The following is a 19,675-nucleotide window of genomic DNA, read 5'->3' on the forward strand; positions in this document are numbered from 1 at the left end:
AGCTCTTATACAAGTTCCTCCTAGAATTCTTAAGATCGTCTGTGGAACATTCTCTAGAACACGCTAACACGCGCTAGAACAAAAACGTAATATATTATACTATATATAGTAATGATCGATTACTTTATCATTTAGATTAGATTTTTATATTGAACTTCAATCTGAAAGTCACATCGACTTTGACACCCCACTAAATGAAATAAAAAATTATTTTATTTTCAGAGGTGAATATTGAAGAATAATTCATGTCTTTGAAATATAATAATATTCATTTTTTCAATAAAAATGTTTATCTTTTCGGTATCTTTCTTTTATTTAATATACGCCGCCGTTGTCGCTGAAAATAAATCAGAGTTCATTTGTTTTTGTCATCGTTGAATATCTTACCTTGCAGGAAATATTCCTCTTCATTTAATATAGGCCGCCGTTGTCGCTGAAAATAAAACAGTGTTCATTTGTTTTTGTCATCGTTGAATAACTTACCGTGTAGGAAATATTCCTCTTCATGTAATATAGGCCGCCGTTGTCGCTCAAAAAAATCAGAGTTCATTTGTTTTTGTCATCGTTGAATAACTTACCGTGTAGGAAATATTCCTCTTTATTTAATGTACGTCAATCTTTTATAGAATAATTTAAAAAATGGCATTTAGAATTCGACTGAATTGTTATGTATGTGATATACTATATAGACCAAATCAAATGGCTCGAATAGATAGTGACGAAAATATTCTTAAAAGAGACATTGCAATACGTAGACGTGATGAACGTAACTTACTACCAGCTGCTATAACTGATCGAACAAGACTGTGCATTAATTGTAATCAGTCTATTCGACTAGAAATAGAAGCAATTGAAATTGATCCTAGATGTAACAGACTTAACGTTTTAACTCGAAACCACTATCGAACTTGTCTGCTTTGCAATACTGATGTTAATCTTCATAGAAAGTCTATTGAAAGCCGTGTTAATATTTTTGTAAATGTGAATATTTACGTTCCGGGTGACGTAAGAATTTGTAATCTACATATAGATGAAAATGGATTTGTATTCCGAGCTTTGCAAGATGGGCTGCAATTCATTAACAGACCATACATTATAGATGGTCAGGAATTACAAATTGTTCTGCAATTGTTGCGTGGTTTAGTTGTAGATAAAAAACAATTTGTTGACGTTGATTCTATTAGCGATGAAGAGTTTACATCTTTATCACCTATAAGTAAAGTACAATTCAATGAATTATATGAGTTTTGTAGACCAGTACCTCGTAATGATCGAGGTTTTAGACATGTCTCCAAACGAGATCTTTTAATGTTTTTGTGTAAGATGAAGGAGGGTCTAGCAGACGATTTTCTAAAAGTTATTTTCGCATACTCAAGCAGACAAGCTGCAAGTTTGACTGTGGATACTGTTAGAAAATCGTTGATGCAGATTTTTGTTCCACAAAACATAGGGTTTGATGCAATTACGCCACACCAGTATGTGGCAGAGCACGTTACAGAATTTGCAAACGCACTATATAATCCAAACCCAGAAATTCCAAGAGTAATCGAATGCATGGATGGTACCTACAGCTACATTCATAAAAGTACAGTCGGGTCCCCATACTGTTACATTTCCAGAAATTTCCCACTCCTCCAGACTCAGCTCTGTTATGTGCTCAAAGTATGCCTACTGCGCACCTTTCAGGAACGTAAATATATAAACCTCAAGTTTGGCCTAGAAGTATATGCCCCTTTTCTTTGGGCTTAATAATACGGCCCTGAAAATTGGTGACGTCACCTAACACTTCTGAATTTGGAGGTTATGCAAAAACATAACACTACTGAGGACATATCAGTTTGGAATCTAACAGTATGGGGACCTGACTGTAGTAACTTTCGAGCTTTACGACAATCATTTTGCCTTCACAAAAGTTCCCATTTACTGAAGCCAGTTTTAATTGTAGCACCAGATGGTTACATTTTGGCAATTCAAGGTCCATACTTCTCTGACAGCAGAAACAATGACGCCTCCATACTGCGTAACGAGTTTGACAGAGACAATGACCGAATGAGTGAATGGTTTCAGGAAGGTTCTATTATGATTGTGGACAGAGGCTACCGCGATGCGACAGAGATGCTTACGAACCGTGGAATTATCTGGAAAATGCCTGCACTCCTTCGGCCACCACAGCGTCAGTTAACAACTGATGAAGCAAACCAATCACGACTGATAACAAAGAGCCGATGGATTGTAGAAATGCGAAATGGACATCTTAAAACTATGTTCAAGTTTTTAGGAAACATAATATTACATCCGCATATTCACAATCTTAATGAATTCTACCAAATAGCAGGTGCAATTATTAATCGATTCCATCCGACAATCCATATAGAAGGAGCAAACGCAGAATTGGCAGCGCGAATGCTAAGAAGAGCTCAAGAAGTGAACGTTGTGCAGCAACTTGTAGAAGTTGAAATGCTTCATACAAGGAATGCACGTCGCTGGATTGCACTAAATGCAGCATTACTGCCTGACTTTCCAGAATTAACCATTCAGTACTTAAAGGACTTGACTTTTGGCGTCTATCAAGTAAGATTGGCACCATCATACGTTCAAGACAAAATCCAGCGTCAAAATGAGGAAGAAATATTTGTAGAAGTACAAAATCCACAAAATGAAAGAGCTATTCCTGGTCTATTAAGAATGAAAAAAGGCTCTAGATTTAGAAACATAACATTACATCAGTTATGGATAGCATACAAACCTGTGGAAGAACAGCATAGAGATGATGCAGAAGTAAATGAAGAAGGTCCTATTATTGGTTACTATTGCACATGTAAAAGTGATGCTCGTACACTTGGTACATGTGCACACGTAGCAAGTGTTCTTTGGTTCTTAGGATATGCCCGAAATGAACAAAACGTTCATTATCCATCATCTAGAATATTTGAGACAATAATGGACGCAGGAAATAGGCCTCCACCAGTAAATCCAATCAATTTCATTGAACGAATGGAAGATTCCGATTAAATTAAACAACACTATCACCTTTGCGATATTTGAAATTGATAAATAACTCACCTGATATATTCTTTTCCTTTTAATGTCCGTCGTCGTTGTTGTTGCACCTGAAAAATAACCTAATTAATTTTTTAAATCGTTGATTTTCATACCTGTTGGTTCGCTTTCCTTCCCTTTCAATGTACGCAGCCGTTGTTGCTGCATCTGATAAATAAGGTATATTATTTAATCATTGACTTGTTGTTTGATGTTTCTACCGTTGTGATGTACGCCACCGTTGTTCCTGCATCTGAAAAATAACCTAATTACTTTATTTAATCATTAACATACTTGTTGTTTGATGTTTCTTCCCTTTCGATGTACGCCGCCGTTGTTGCTGCACCTGAAAAAAAACCTAATTACTTTTTTAAATCGTTGATTTACTTACCTGTTGGTTCACTTTCCTTCCATTTGGATGTACGCCGCCGTTGTTGCTGCATCTGAAAAATAAGGTATTTTATTTAATCATTGACTTGTTGTTTGATGTTTCTACCGTTGCGATGTACGCCGCCGTTGTTGCTGCACCTGAAAAAAAACCTAATTACTTTTTTAAATCGTTGATTTACTTACCTGTTGGTTCACTTTCCTTCCATTTGGATGTACGCCGCCGTTGTTGCTGCATCTGAAAAATAAGATATATTACTTAATTATTGACTAACTTGTTGTTTGTTTCTTACCTTTCGTCGTACGCCGCCGTTTTTGTTACATCTGAAAAATAATATTTTTTTGTCTACTTACTTGTTATATGATATATTTTTTCTTTCGTTATTCATATATCTATTGTTCACTATTGTTCACTATGTATTATTCACTATTGTTGCTACAAATTTTAAAGACACCACTTGTTTGTAGATTGGTTGTTGTTTTATTTGACTTCTTTAAATAATGACATAAAATTCATGATCAGCAATCCCTACTTTTTGAATTTCTCAAAAATAACTTGAAATTCGTAATCAGCGACACTAAAAATACCCAAGAGGCGACTTTTAAGTGAAATAAAGTATTTTTTCAAATAGTCGTCTGCCATATCAGAATAGGCTTTTTGAATTGCTCAAAAATAACTTAATCTTCATAATCAGCGGCACTAAAAAACCCCAAGGAACGACTTTCAAGTGAATTAAAGTATTTTTTTCAAAATAGTCGTCCGCCATACTGGATAAGCCATTTTTTATTTTTCAAAAATAACATCAAAAGTACAATAACTGACCCAAAAAACACCAAGTGTCAAGTTAAAGCAAGTTTATTCCGTTATTTAATGTTTTAATCATTCTAGAATGCTTCAACTTTTCAATATCTTACAATGTATTTGTTTAAACTGTAACCTTAAATAACAAAAAATCTGTCCATTTTGCTTCCTCATAAAAGAAGCCTTATAGTGATGTCGATTTCCGAATTTTTTAGAACCAATTATTTTTACAAATTTTCAAGTGTAGTATATATAATTCGTCGAGAGGAACAAATGTCCGGATGTATGTGTGTGTGTATGTATGTGTGTGTGTATGTCACCGATTCTTGTGAACAAATTTTCTCTTACACGTCTTGACGGATTTTGATAAAATTTTGTAGGTGTATTACGGTCACGAATACCAAAAATCAGACAAAAGGATTTTCAAAAATATTTAAAAAAAAACATTTTTCAACAATTTTGTAATTTTTTAAAAAATAATTTTTGGATTTTTTAAAGTAACTTTTTTCTATATTAAAATTTTTATTAATTCTTGTCAAAATTGCATTCCTGACATAAAAACGAATCGATTCATGTATATAAAGTATATATTTTATCAAAATTTATAGAATTAATAAATATTTTAAATTTTCACAAAAAATTGAAATTTTGTATTTTTTGACATTTTATCTTAACACTTTAAAATAATTATTCTAAAATAAAAAATTAAACAATTGGTATATATTATATTGAGGAAGCTTAATGATCATGAAATGAACAACTTGTTTTTCAGTTTTGTCATTAAATTAATAATTATTAAAGAAAAAATAAATTTGTAATGATAAAAAGCGCCGCGAGATGGCAGCTACTGATGGACCAATAAAAAAATGTTTATTTAAAAGTAGCCATCAGCTCTGGTTTTCGAGAAAAACGGAGTTTAAAAGTCAAAAAATCGCGTTTTTGCAGAAGTTACTACGACCTTTCGTTTCATTGCTGGAGGTGCTCAAACTTTGCCAAAATCGCGATTTTTTGCCTTTTTAACTTCGTTTTTCTCGAAACCCACATCTGATGGCTAATTTTTATTGAGGGATTTTTTATTAGCGTGAAAAAACCTATCATAAACAGCTTTAACATTTGCCGCACCAAATTCAGTGTCAGCCTGTTTCGTTAAGTACATAAACAAATGCATAGCTTTGCGTAAATTCTGAGTTTTTGATCGAAAATTACATTTTTATTGATATCTCGAAAAAAGGAACAGCTAAAATTTTTGAAAAAATTGCAATTTACTACATTTCATGTATTTTATTTTAGGGCACCAGTTTGATGAGACTTAAAATTGTTGAGGAAAGGTGTGACATGTTTATATATAAGATTAAATGAGCAACTTGGCATTATTCTTTCATGAAACGGGCAAAAAGTTGTCGTTATTCATTTGTTTTTAATCTGTAGTAGATGTTCATTTGTTTTCAATATGTAGTAGATGCTCATTTGTTTTTTAATATATATAACTCATTTGTTTTCAGTATATATTAGATGTTCATTTGTTTTCAATATGTAGTAGATGCTCATTTGTTTTTTAATATATATCTCATTTGTTTTCAGTATATGAGGCATTTTACGTCAAATGTCCTAAGTTGAAATTTCAACTTTTTGAAAAAAAATTGAAACTCGAGGAATTTGTTGTTCAATCAAGTAGAAATGTGACCCAAAAAATATTTTTTCGAAAAATTGGTGGGGGTAGAGGGGGTCAATTTGACCAATTTTGCCAACACCGGATACTTTGTGAATTTTTTCTGAACATACTTGTAATGGGAAAAATTTTTTAGAATATGTTTCTGAAAGGTTTTTTCGTCCTCTTTCCAATGGTGTATTTTATTTTTTAATATTTTAAAAATTTGCCCTATATTTTGTTAATTAATATTTAATTTTTAATTTCCCAAAAATCGGTCCGTTTTCTTTAAATTATTATTATTATTATTTATTATTATTATTATTATTATTTATTTAAATTATTTTAAATTTTTGAGGTTTTTTACTATCGGCATGTAAATTTTTAGATTGCCCTTTTTTTGTTTTTGAGTTATTAAATTTCGTAGAATAATTTGCGGCGCGCTGCGTCGCGGTTGCACTGAGCCGCGTGGTAACCGGCGTGAGACAAGGCGCCCGGGACGCAATTTATTCTTTGAAATTTAATAACTCAAAAACAAAAAAAGGGCATTCTGAAAATTTACATGCCGATAGTAAAAAACCTCAGCTTTCGTTTGCAATAATTTATTTTCAAAAAAAACCGACCGATTTTTAAGAAATTGAAAATTAAATATTAATTATCAAAAATTAGGGTAAATTTTTAAAATATTAAAAAATAAAATACACCATTGGAAAGAGGACGAAAAAACCTTTCAGAAACATATTCTAAAAAATTTTTCCCATTACAAATATGTTCAGAAAAAATTCACAAAGTAGCCGGTGTTGGCAAAATTGGTCAAATTGACCCCCCTCTACCCCCTCCAATTTTTCGAAAAAATCAAAAATATTTTTTGGGTCATATTTCTACTTGATAGAACAACTAATTCCTCGAGTTTCAATTTTTTTCAAGATATTCAAGTATTTAAGTATGAAGTAGATGCTCATTTTTTTCAGTATGTATTAGATAGTCATTTGTTTTTAATCTGTAGTAGATGTTCATTTGTTTTTAATCTGTAGTAGATGTTCATTTGTATTCAATCTGTAGTAGATGTTCATTTGTTTTGTCAGCTGTTACGAAACTTCAAACTTGTATTCTGCCATTTATCTTTAATTTCATCATTACAAAATAATATACATATAATAATACACTCGACTCTCGGATCTTTTGCACTTATGGGACCAAATCCTCTCATATTTTTTACCAAAACAAATGCCATGGTAACGCAAAACAATGCAATTTGTATAACCAAATATATAAATTAATGACAGTATTTATGTTTTAGTTCTAATATTTACATTTATAGTAATTCAAATTTTAATGTAATTTTAATCTCATAATGGAGGAGCTGCTATAATTCACTTTAGATGACCTAAGTTATCGTTAAATAAATATTTTGACCCTTTGATAGTCATTTATTTATTTAATGTAAAAGATAAAAGGTGAGGGAGAAAAATTGTAAAAGGATCGAGTGTAAAAGATCTGAATGCAAAAGATCCGAGAGTCGAATATAATATATGAGCAATTTTAAATGAAATTTTGACATTTTAACAGAGGTTAAACATATTTTTTCTGGTTCTTTATAAAAAAATATGAAATAGGTATTTTTTTATTTGTATAAATTGACCAAATTTTCGAGTTATGAATTTTCGAAATTTAAGATTTTTAAAAGTAGACCTATTTTCAGTAGCATATAACTTTGAAAGTATTGAGTTTAAAAGTTAAAGTTGAAGTTTAAAAAAAGTTGTCAAAGAAAGAAAATTAAAGTAGACCTAAAAGTAGACATATTTTCAGTAGCATACAACTTTGAAAGTATTGAGTTTAAAAGTTAAAGTTTAAAAAAAGTAGTCAAAGAAAGAAAATTTTAATATTTTTCAACTTTTAAGTAATGTACACTACCATACCGTCCAAAAGTATCAGGACGATTACACGCGACTGTATAAAAAAAACCATCGCCTATTCACTCATATCTCGTAAATAAAAGGAGATGCAAAAAAAACTTAAATACGGTTAAAAAGCTGATTAAATTTTGCGTAAAATAACACAGGCACACAAAAAAATAAAAAAGTCAAAACCCAGAGGTCACACCCCCCTATCCCCATGTTTTTGGGGTCGCTAAAACCGAATATGACCATTAAAAATTTTTTCATCGGCCATTTTCCTGCTGCCACCCCCTTACACCTGCTCCCGGGGGTTCGAATTTCAGTTTAGAAAAAAGTGGAGTAGGGTTTCTATTCGCTAAAACCAAAAAAGACTACCAAAAACGAATTCTTCACTCCCTTAACCCCCTACAACCCCCTTAACAAGCCCGGGGTGAGGGGTCGAAGTTCAAATTTTCACGAAAAGTCGATTACGGTGTCTAAACCTACGTTTTTTGGGTCGCTGAAACCAAAAAAGACTGCCAAAATCAAATCCTTTCCACCCTCGACCCCCTACAACCCCCTGCAATAATTTTTGATAATTAATATTTAATTTTCAATTTCCCAAAAATTAGTTCGTTTTATTTGAAAAAAAAACTATTGCAGGGGAATAGGGGGTCGGGAGTGGAATGGATTTGATTTTGGTAGTCTTTTTGGTTTCAGCGACCCAAAAAACGTAGGGTAGTCTGTAAATTCGCCAAAGTTTTGTTTCACCAAAGCGTGAATTGACCAGCGTTTGCTGTATTCAGAGTGCTCAGTGTGTGGCAATGTAAACAAGATATGTAGAATGTCATCCGTGCTCGTGAAATTGAAAATGTCGGTAAATAAAGTGAAATTTTAGTGTGCTTGACAAACAGAGATGGCGCTGTAAGTAAAATTCTGCAAATACTATTAATTAAAATAAAATAAAAATTATTAATAAAAAATGTATTTTAATTAATTTACAAAAATTGGGGATTATTTTTCTTTTATGAAAATAATTATTTGATTTAATTAATTAATTAATTAATTTAATTATTATTTTAATAATAATTAACACTAATTGTTAAAATATTGTAAATTTATAATAATTGTTTATTTAATAATTAAATTGATAAATAAAATGCATTCATTAATTAATTTTCAATTTTATTAAATAATAATTTTTAAATATTGTTATTTTTTTATCTTATATTTATTTTAATTGATAAACTAAATAAATTTATTAATTTTAAAAGTAAATAATACAGAATAATTATAGTAATAATAAAGTGAGTAATAATTAATAAAAATAAATAATAATATTTGTTAATTAGAGAAAATAATATTAATACAAACAATTAATATTTAATATTTTGTATATTCAATTTTAATTTGCAAGAGTACAAATATACGAAAGGACTTTGTCCCGTTTATTAATAAATAATTAAATATATATTAATAATTGTTTATTTAACAATTAAATTGATAAATAAAATGCATTTATTAATTAATTTATAATTTTATTAAATTGTTGTTGTTCAAAAGAAGAAAATAAAAATAGTAAAACAAGAAAATAATTTCCAAAATTATTCAAATTGACTTTTGTTGTTTGAAGACTCTTCGATGGCCATCGAAGTGCTTCAAACTCTCCCATATGTTTTTTCCTGAATTGTAGACATTAATTCATGCTGCTTGACCATTTTGCTTTATATTTTGTTGCTCAAAAGAAGAAAATAAAAATAGTAAAAGAAGAAAATAATTTTCAAAACTATTCGAATTGACTTTTTGCGTTCGAAGTCTCTTCGATGGCCATCGAAGTGTTTCAAACTCTTGTTCAAGTTTTTCTTAATTATAAACATTAATAATTGCTGCTGGACAATTTTGCCATGTATTTTGTTGCTCAAGAGAAGAAAACAAAAAAAGTAAAACAAGAAAATAATTTTCAGAATTATGCGAATTGACTTTTTGTGTTCGAAGACTCTTCGATGGCCATCAAAGTGTTTCAAACTCTTGTTCATGTTTTTTCCATAATTATAGACATTAATAATTGCTGCTGGACAATTTTGCCATGTATTTTGTTGCTCAAGAGAAGAAAACAAAAAAAGTAAAACAAGAAAATAATTTTCAAAATTATTTGAATTGACTTTTTGTGTTCGAAGACTCTTCGATGGCCATCAAAGTGTTTCAAACTCTTGTCCAAGTTTTTTCCTCAATTATAAACATTAATTCTTGCTGCTTGGCAATTATGCTTTGTATTTTGTTGCTCGAAAGAAGAAAATATAAATAGTAAAATAAGAAAATAATTTTCAAAATTTTTACGGTTTATTCAGTGTTAGCAGATTTCTCAAAATACTTTTCTTCGTTTTGAAAATCAATTTATCTGTGTTAATAAAACTTCTTATTACATTTTTCTTATAACATTCTCAAAAAAAACTGCTTCTATAAACTACTAGCCATTAAGAGAAGCCTTCTCAAAAGTTGCCATGCTGGAGAAAAGTTATTCAACCATTTGTTATAAAAAATTGACATAACGTTTAACTAAGAAAATTAAAAATAAGAAAAAATTATAACTTTTTTAAAACAGGAAATTTTTTTCAAACAAAAACTGTCTTTCTAGTCTGCTAGCGAGTAAAAAAAGATTTTTCAAAACTTGCTATGACGGAGAAAAATGATACAACGATTTTTTGGAAAAATTCTAAATATCGTCCAATAAGAAAATACCAAATTTTTAAAGACAGGAAATTTTTTGACAATCAACTAAAGCTTTTCCAGCTTCGTCTCATATACAAAAAGATTTTTCAAAAGGTTACAAGAGGGAGCGAAGAAATCCGAAGATTTTCTGAAAAAATTTTTACAATAAATGAACATAGCCAAAAAAAATATGAAAATTCCAAATTTTTAAAGACAGGAAATTTTTATTACGATAAACTAAAGTTTTTCCACTTTCGTCTCAAATACAAAAAGACTTCTCAAAACGTTTGAGGAGGGAGCAAAGAAATCCGGAAATTTTCGGAAAAAATTTTCACATTTGATGAACTTTGCCAGAAAAAAAGTTCAAAATTCTACATTTTTTAAGACAGGAAATTTTTTTCTTAGTCAACTAAAGTTTTTCTAGTTTCCTTTCAAGAAGAAAAACATTTTTTAAAAGGTTTGAGGAGGGAGCAAAGAAATCCAAAGATTTTTGGAAAAAATTTTGACGTTCGATGAAATTAGCTAAAAAAAAAGGAAAATTCAAAATTTTTAAAGACCAAAAATTTTTTTCTTAGTCAACTAAAGTTTTTCTAGTTTCCTTTCAAGGAGAAAAACATTTTTAAAAAGGTTTGAGGAGGAAGCAGACTATTCCAAAGATTTTCAGAAAAAATTTTGACATTCGATGAAATAATCCAAAATAATAGGAAAATTCAAAATATTTAAAGACATGAAATTATTTTCTGAGTCAACTAAAGTTTTTCTAGTTTCCTTTCAAGGAGAAAAACATTTTTTAAAAGGTTTGAGAAGGAAGCAAATGAATCCGGAGATTGTCTAAAAAAATTTTCGCATTCTATGAACTGAGCCAAAAAAAAGAAAATTCCAAAATTTTATAAACAGGAAATTTTTTTTCTCTACCAGAAAAGGTTTTTCCTGAGTCATCAAAAAGACAACTAAAAGACGTCTAACAGACGTTATATGTCTGGTCCAAAAGACGCCCAAAAGACATAAGAAAGGACGTCTAAAGTACGTCTTAAAGATGTCGTTTGGACGACTAAAAGACATAAAAGGGACGTCTTTTAGACGTCATTTTTACATTCCTTCAGATCTTAAATAAACATTTCTTTTTTAACACTTTCTAAGTTGAAGATCAGTAATATTGTATTAAATTTATTTTAAGTTTAATTTTATTTTTTCTAAAATGTGGAGAAGTAATGAAAAAATTCCAACGAAGCTGCGATCGAACTCGGATACCTTGGGCTTGAAGCACTGCTCCTTAAGCACCTCAGCCGTTCAAGACAGATATGAATCTCTACAAAGTTAACGATCTCACTTGTCAATGAAATGAATTTAACTTAGAAAAATTACAATGAATTTCACATTCATGAATTTCTAAGACCAAGTTGAACTTAGAAAATAATATTTTCTATTTATGAAAATTTTTCTATTTTCAAATGTTGAATGAAAAAGACGTCTTTTAGACATCTTAAAGACATCTAATGGACAAGACATAGAACATGTATAGGACGTCTTTAAGACGTCTTTTTGTACAAGTCCAAAAGTCGTCCGCAAAAAGACATCTTTAGGACGTCTTTTGAACAAGTGTGCCCACTGGGAAAAGGTTTTTCCTGTTTCGTATCCACTATAAAAAAATTTTTTTAAAGCTTTGAGGAAAGAGCAATGAAATCCAAAGCTTCTCTGAAAAAATTTTCGAATTCTATGATCTGTGCCAAAAAAAAGAAAATTCCAAAATTTTATAAACAGGACATTTTTTTCTACATCAACTAAAGTTTTTCCAGTTTCGAATCCAAATTAATAAGATTTTTTTAAGGTTTGAGAAGGGAGCACAGAAATCCGAAGATTGTCTGAAAAAAATTTCACATTCGATGAACTGAGCCAACAAAAAGGAAAATACAAAAATTTTAAAAACAGAAAATTTTTATCTTCTTCATAAAAGTTTTTTTTACTTTTGTATCCACTATAAAAAGATTTTTTTAAAGGTTTCAGAAGGTAGCACAGAAATCCGAAGATTGTCTAAAAAAATTTTCACATTCGATGAACTGAGCCAAAAAAAAGAAAATTCCAAAATTTTAAAAACAGGACATTTTTTTCTCCATCATTAAAGGTTTTCCAGTTTCGAATCCAAAATAAAAACATTTTTTAAAGGTTTAAGATTTGAGCAAAGATATCCGAAGATTTTCTAAAAAAATTTTCACATTCGATGAACTGAGCCAAAAAAAAGAAAATTCCAAAATTTTAAAAACAGGACATTTTTTTCTCCATCATTAAAGGTTTTTCCAGTTTCGTATTCACTATTAAAAGATTTTATTAAAGGTTTGAGAAGGGAGCAAAGAAATCCGAAGATTTTCAAAAAAAATTTTCACATTCGATGAACTGAGCAAAAAAAAAGAAAATTCCAAAAATTTTAAAACCAGGACATTTTTTTCTTGATTAACTAAAGTTTTTCTACTTTCGTATCCACTATAAAAAGACTTTTTTAAAACTTTGAGAAGGGAGCAAAGAAATCCAATGATTTACTGAAAAAATTTTCGCATTCTATGAACTGAGCCAAAAAAAAGAAAATTCCAAAATTTTATAAACATGACATTTTATTCTACATCAACTAAAGTTTTTCCAGTTTCGAATCCAAAATAAAAAGATTTTTTTAAAGCTTTGAAAAGGGAGCAAAGAAATCCAAAGATTTTCTGAAAAAGTTTTCGCATTCTATGAACTGAGCCAAAAAAAGAAAATTTCAAAATTTTAAAACCAGGATATTTATTTCTTGATTAACTAAAGTTTTTCTACTTTCGTATCCACTATAAAAAGATTTTTCTAAAATTTGAGAAGGAACCAAAGAAATCCAATGATTTTCTGAAAAAATTTTCGCATTCTATGAACTGAGCAAAAAAAAAGAAAATTCCAAAAATTTTAAAACCAGGATATTTATTTCTTGATTAACTAAAGTTTTTCTACTTTCGTATCCACTATAAAAAGATTTTTCTAAAATTTGAGAAGGAACCTAAGAAATCGAATGATTTTCTGAAAAAATTTTCGCATTCTATGAACTGAGCCAAAAAAAAGAAAATTCAAAAAATTTTAAAACCAGGATATTTATTTCTTGATTAACTAAAGTTTTTCTACTTTCGTATCCACTATAAAAAGATTTTTCTAAAATTTGAGAAGGAACCTAAGAAATTCAATGATTTTCTGAAAAAATTTTCGCATTTTATGAACTGACCCAAAAATAAGAAAATTCCAAAATTTTATAAACAGGACATTTTTTTCTACATCAACTAAAGTTTTTCCAGTTTCGAATCCAAAATAAAAAGATTTTTTAAAGCTTTCAAAAGGGAGCAAAAAAATCCAAAGATTTTCTGAAAAAATTTTCGCATTCTATGAATTGAACCAAAAAAAGAAAATTTCAAAATTTTATAAACAGGAAATTTTTTTCTTTTTCATAAAAGGTTTTTCCACTTTCGTATCCTCTATAAAAAGATTTTTTTAAAGGTTTGAGAAGGTAGCAAAGAAGTCCGAAGATTTTCAAAAAAATTTTCACATTCGATGAACTGAGCCAAAAAAAAGAAAATTCCAAAATTTTATAAACAGGAAATTTTTTTCTACATTAACTAAAGTTTTTCCAGTTTCGAATCCAAAATAATAAGACTTTTTTTAAGGTTTGAAAAGGGAGCACAGAAATCCGAGGATTGTCTGAAAAAATTTTCACATTCGATGAACTAAGCCAACAAAAAGGAAAATACAAAAATTTTAAAAACAGAAAATTTTTTCTTTTTCATAAAAGGTTTTTCCAGTTTCGAATCCAAAATAAAAAGATTTTTTAAAGCTTTGAAAAGGGAGCAAAGAAATCCAAAGATTTTCTGAAAAAGTTTTCGCATTCTATGAACTGAGCCAAAAAAAGAAAATTCCAAAATTTTATAAACAGGAAATTTTTTTCTCCATCATTAGAGGTTTTTCCTGTTTCGTATCCACTATAAAAAGATTTTTTTAAATCTTTGAGAAGGGAGCAAATAAATCTAAAGATTTTCTGAAAAAATTTTCGCATTCTATTAACTGAGCCAAAAAATAGAAAATTCCAAAATTTTATAAACAGGAAATTTTTTTCTACATCAACTAAAGTTTTTTTAGTTTCGAATCCAAAATAAAAAGATTTTTTTAAAGCTTTTAAAAGGGAGCAAAGAAATCCAAAGATTTTCTAAAAAAATTTTCGCATTCTATGAACTGATCAAAAAAAAGAAAATACAAAAATTTTAAAAACAGAAACTTTTTTTCTTTTTCATAAAAGGTTTTTCCACTTTCGTATCCACTATAAAAAGATTTTTTTAAAGGTTTTAGAAGGTAGCAAAGAAGTCCGAAGATTTTCAAAAAAATTTTCACATTCGATGAACTGAGCCAAAAAAAAGAAAATTCCAAAATTTTATAAACAGGAAATTTTTTTCTTGATTAACTAAAGTTTTTCTACTTTTGAATCAATTATAAAAAGATTTTTCAAAAAGTTTGAGAATGAAGCAAAGAAGTCTTTTATTTAAAAGAGTTAACATTAATTGACTACTAAATAAAATACCATTAATTTTTAAAAAATAATAAAATACGAAATTTTAGGACATAAAATTTATTCTTTCGTTGAAGAAACATTTACACATTGTATGAGCGGGGATGATGGAGGCGTAAAATATAAGTCTGACTGAGATGATATGGCGGTGAAGTAGAGTTCTGATGTGGGTGATGCTGGTCAATATAGTGTTCATTATTGCCCTAGGATAATATTGTGCTCGGCACATAAAGTTGGACTTACCTCCTCCCTTGTTGCATTATGTACTATTATTTATTTCCAACAATTTTATTAAATATTTGAAAATAATAGAATTCCTGTGAAAGTTTATAATATTTTTGTAAATACAGTCGAACCTGGATAAGAGAGAACTGGATAAGCGAGAAACCTCTATAAGCGAGAGTTATTTGTTGATCCCGTGACTTAGACTTCTGTAGTTAAGAAACTGGATAAGCGATAAACCTCTATAAGCGAGAGAAAATTGCCGGTCCCTTGAACTCTCGCTTATCCAGGTTCGACTGTAATTGAATACTTTCAAAGAATTAAAAAAAACATTTTCTTAAATATTTTATTTTTTTGAGGAATTGAAATTAAATTTTTAAGAATAATTACATTTCTTGAGCAATTACTGTAAAATTGTATAAAAAATAATCTAAATGCTGAGATGAATTAGAATTTCATTATTTATGAAAATAATTAAAAAATTGTTGCAAAGAATTTTTTTTAAATTTTCAAAAATATTTGAATTCCAGAGAAGAATTTTTTTCTATTTGAAAATAATTGGATTCTTTAAAGAAATTTTATAAACATTGTTTTAAATAAATAATTTTTTCAAAATATAATAAATAATATGAAAATTTTATTTTAAATGATTGAAATTTTAAATGAGTTTTATTATTTACAAGAATAATTGAATTCTTGCTTAGAATTTTGATAAACATTTTTTTAGATAATTGAATTTTCATGAAAAATGTTTTTATTTGTAAAAGTAATTGAATTATTGTGAAAAATTACATAAATATTTTGTTAAATTGTTGATTTTTTAAAAAATAGTATTCAACATTAATTGAATTCGTGTGAAAATTTTTGAAAACTTACAGTAAGATTAATAAGATTAAAAAGGATATTTCGGGGTTTTACACCTTCTGCTCATATGGAACTCCACCCTGCATGCATGCAGAGGTATGAACATACCTTTAAATTAACCCACCATTTCTTTGTAAATTGTGAAAAATGTTTAATGTTTCCTTAAGAACCCCCGTTTTACAACATATGATTGTCTTTTCATAGTTTTAACAAATTAAAATGGCTAACAGAATGGAAAGAAATCTATGTAAGTACTTTTTAATAATTTATGGTTAATATCTTATTTTTCATTAAATATATAAGAAATGTATTATATAACATGTATTATAAATTCAATAAAATAATTATTTAACAGCACCAGATTCAACTTCGCCACCTCAAAGGTTCGAGACACCCTCTCCTTCATCAGCATCATCTTCACCGGCTCAAACATCACCTCCGCAATCACCACCGACTACACCATCATCTCCACCGGCATCGCCGTCACTACCATCAACACCACTCGCGTCACCTGAAAATCCGTCATCTCCACCAACATCACCCACATCAGAACTCTACTTCACCGCCATGTCATCTCAGTCAGACTTATATTTTACGCCTCCATCATCCCCGCTCATACAATGTGTAAATGTTTCTTCAACGAAAGAATAAATTTTTTGTCCTAAAATTTCGTATTTTATTATTTTTTAAAAATTAATGGTATTTTATTTAGTAGTCAATTAATGTTAACTCTTTTAAATAAAAGACTTCTTTGCTTCATTCTCAAACTTTTTGAAAAATCTTTTTATAATTGATTCGAAAGTAGAAAAACTTTAGTTAATCAAGAAAAAAATGTCCTGCTTTTAAAATTTTTGGAATCTCCTTTTTTTTGGCTAAGATCATCGAATGTGAAAATTTTTTCATAGAATCTTTGGATTTCTTTGCTTCCTTCTTAAACCTTTAAAAAAATCTTTTTATAGTGGATACGAAACTGGAAAACCTTTAGTTAATCAAGAAAAAAATGTCCTGGTTTTAAAATTTTTGGAATTTTCTTTTTTTTGGCTCAGTTCATCGAATGTGAAATTTTTTTTTGAAAATCTTCGGATTTCTTTGCTCCCTTCTCAAACCTTTAATAAAATCTTTTAATAGTGAATACGAAACTGGAAAAACCTTTAATGATGGAGAAAAAAATTTCCTGTTTATAAAATTTTGGAATTTTCTTTTTTTGGCTCAGTTGATAGAATGCGAAAACTTTTTCAGAAAATCTTCGGATTTCTTTGCTCCCTTCTCAAACCTTTAATAAAATCTTTTAATAGTGAATACGAAACTGGAAAAACCTTTAATGATGGAGAAAAAATGTCCTGTTTTTAAAATTTTGGAATTGTCCTATTTTTTTGGCTAAGTTTATTGAATGTGAAAATTTTTTTAGAAAATCTTCGGATATCTTTGCTCAAATCTTAAACCTTTAAAAAATGTTTTTATTTTGGATTCGAAACTGGAAAAACTTTAGTTGATGTAGAAAAAAATGTCCTGTTTATAAAATTTTGGAATTTTCTTTTTTTTTGCTCAGATCATAGAATGCAAAAATTTTTTCAGAAAATCTTTGGATTTCTTTGCTCCTTTCTCAAAGCTTTAAAAAAATCTTTTTATAGTGGATACGAAACAGGAAAAACCTTTTATGGTAGAGAAAAAAAATTTCCTGTTTATAAAATTTTTGAATTTTCTTTTTTTTTGGCTCATTTAATCGAATGTGAAAATTTTTTTAGACAATCTTCGGATTCCTTTGCTCCCTCGTCAAACCTTTATAAAAATGTTTTTCTCCTTGAAAGGAAACTAGAAAAACTGTAGTTGACTCAGAAAAAAATTTCATGTCTTTAAAAATTTGGAATTTTCATACTTTTTTGGCTATGTTCATTGAATGTAAAAATTTTTTCAGAAAATCTTTGGATTTCTTCGCTCCCTCTTCTAACCTTTTTAAAAATCTTTTTGTATATGAGTCGAAGCTGGAAAAGCTTTAGTTGATCGTCAAAACAATTTCCTGTCTTTAAAAATTTGGGATTTTCTTATTGGACGAAATTTAGAATTTTTCCAAAAAATCGTTGTATCATTTTTCTCCGTCATAGCAAGTTTTGAAAATTATTTTTTTACTCGCTAGCAGGCTAGAAAGACAGTTTTTGTTTGAAAAAAATTTCCTGTTTTAAAAAAGTTATAATTTTTTCTTATTTTTAATTTTCTTAGTTGAACGTTATGTCAATTTTTTATAACAAATGGTTGAATAACTTTTCTCCAGCATCGCAACTTTTGAGAAGGCTTCTCCTAATGGCTAGTAGTTTATAGAAGCAGTTTTTTTTGAGAATGTTATAAGAAAAATGTAATAAGAAGTTTTATTAACCCAGATAAATTGATTTTCAAAACGAAGAAAAGTATTTTGAAAAATCTGCTAACACTGAATAAAACGTAAAAATTTTTAAAATTATTTTCTTCTTTTAACTATTTTTATTTTCTTCTTTTGAGCACCAAAATACAAAGCAAAATGGTTAAGCAGCAAAAATTAATGTCAACAATTCAGGAAAAAAACATAGAGGAGAGTTAAAACTCTTTGAAGGCCATCGTAGAGTCTTCGAACACAAAAAGTCAATTTGAATAATTTTAAGAATTATTTTCTTGTATTACTATTATTGTTTTCTTTTTTTGAGCAACAAAATACAAGGCAAAATGGTCAAGCAGCAGGAATTAATGTCTTTTACTATTTTTATTTTCTTTTTTTGAGCACTAAAATACAAAGCAAAATGGTTAAGCAGCAAGAATTAATGTCAACAATTTAGGAATAAAACGTAGAGAGTTTAAAACTCTTCGATGGCCATCGAAGAGTCTTTGAACACAAAAAGTCAATTTAAATAATTTTGAAAATTATTTTCTTGTTTTACTATTTTTATTTTCTTTCACTACTTTTATTAATAAATAATTTTTATTATTATTATTTTATTTCGTTATCAAATAAATAAATTAATTAAAACAATTAATATTTTATTGTTCATAATATAATTTTATTATTATTATTAATTAGATTTATTAATGAACGAATTATAATTTTATTTATACTATTTTTATTGTTAGTATTTTTTATTTAACATAATAATTAATTTAATTAATTAAATAAAATAATTATTTTCGTAAAAGAAAAATAATCCCCAATTTTTGTAAATTAATTAAAATGCATTTTTTATTAATAATTTTTATTTTATTTTAATTAATAGTATTTGCAGAATTTTACTTACAGCGCCATCTCTGTTTGTCAAGTACACTAAAATTTCACTTTATTTACCGACATTTTCAATTTCACGAGCACGGATGACATTCTACATATCTTGTTTACATTGCCACATACTGAGCACTCTGAATACAGCAAACGCTGGTCAATTCACGCTTTGGTGAAACAAAACTTTGGCGAATTTACAGACTACCAAACGTAGGTTTAGACACTGTAATCGACTTTTCGTGAAAATTCGAATTTCGACCTCTCACCCCAGGGTTGTTAAGGGGGTTGTAGGGGGTTAAGGGAGGGAAGAATTTGTTTTTGGTAG

At 28.7% G+C, this 19,675-nt stretch overlaps 1 protein-coding gene across 1 annotated transcript; it reads left to right on the forward strand.

Annotated features, from left to right (window-relative positions):
* Positions 1 to 699: 699 nt before the first annotated feature.
* Positions 700 to 3,012, forward strand: LOC122499719. Its single transcript, XM_043608194.1, has 2 exons — positions 700 to 1,585; positions 1,853 to 3,012. The coding sequence occupies exons 1-2, from the start codon at positions 700 to 702 to the stop codon at positions 3,010 to 3,012; spliced, it is 2,046 nt and encodes a 681-aa protein (XP_043464129.1).
* The last annotated feature ends 16,663 nt before the right edge of the window (positions 3,013 to 19,675 follow it).

This window comes from Leptopilina heterotoma, unplaced genomic scaffold (assembly GCF_015476425.1).
Source record: "Leptopilina heterotoma isolate Lh14 unplaced genomic scaffold, ASM1547642v1 Lhet_173, whole genome shotgun sequence".
NCBI classification, from domain to species: Eukaryota; Metazoa; Arthropoda; class Insecta; order Hymenoptera; family Figitidae; genus Leptopilina; species Leptopilina heterotoma.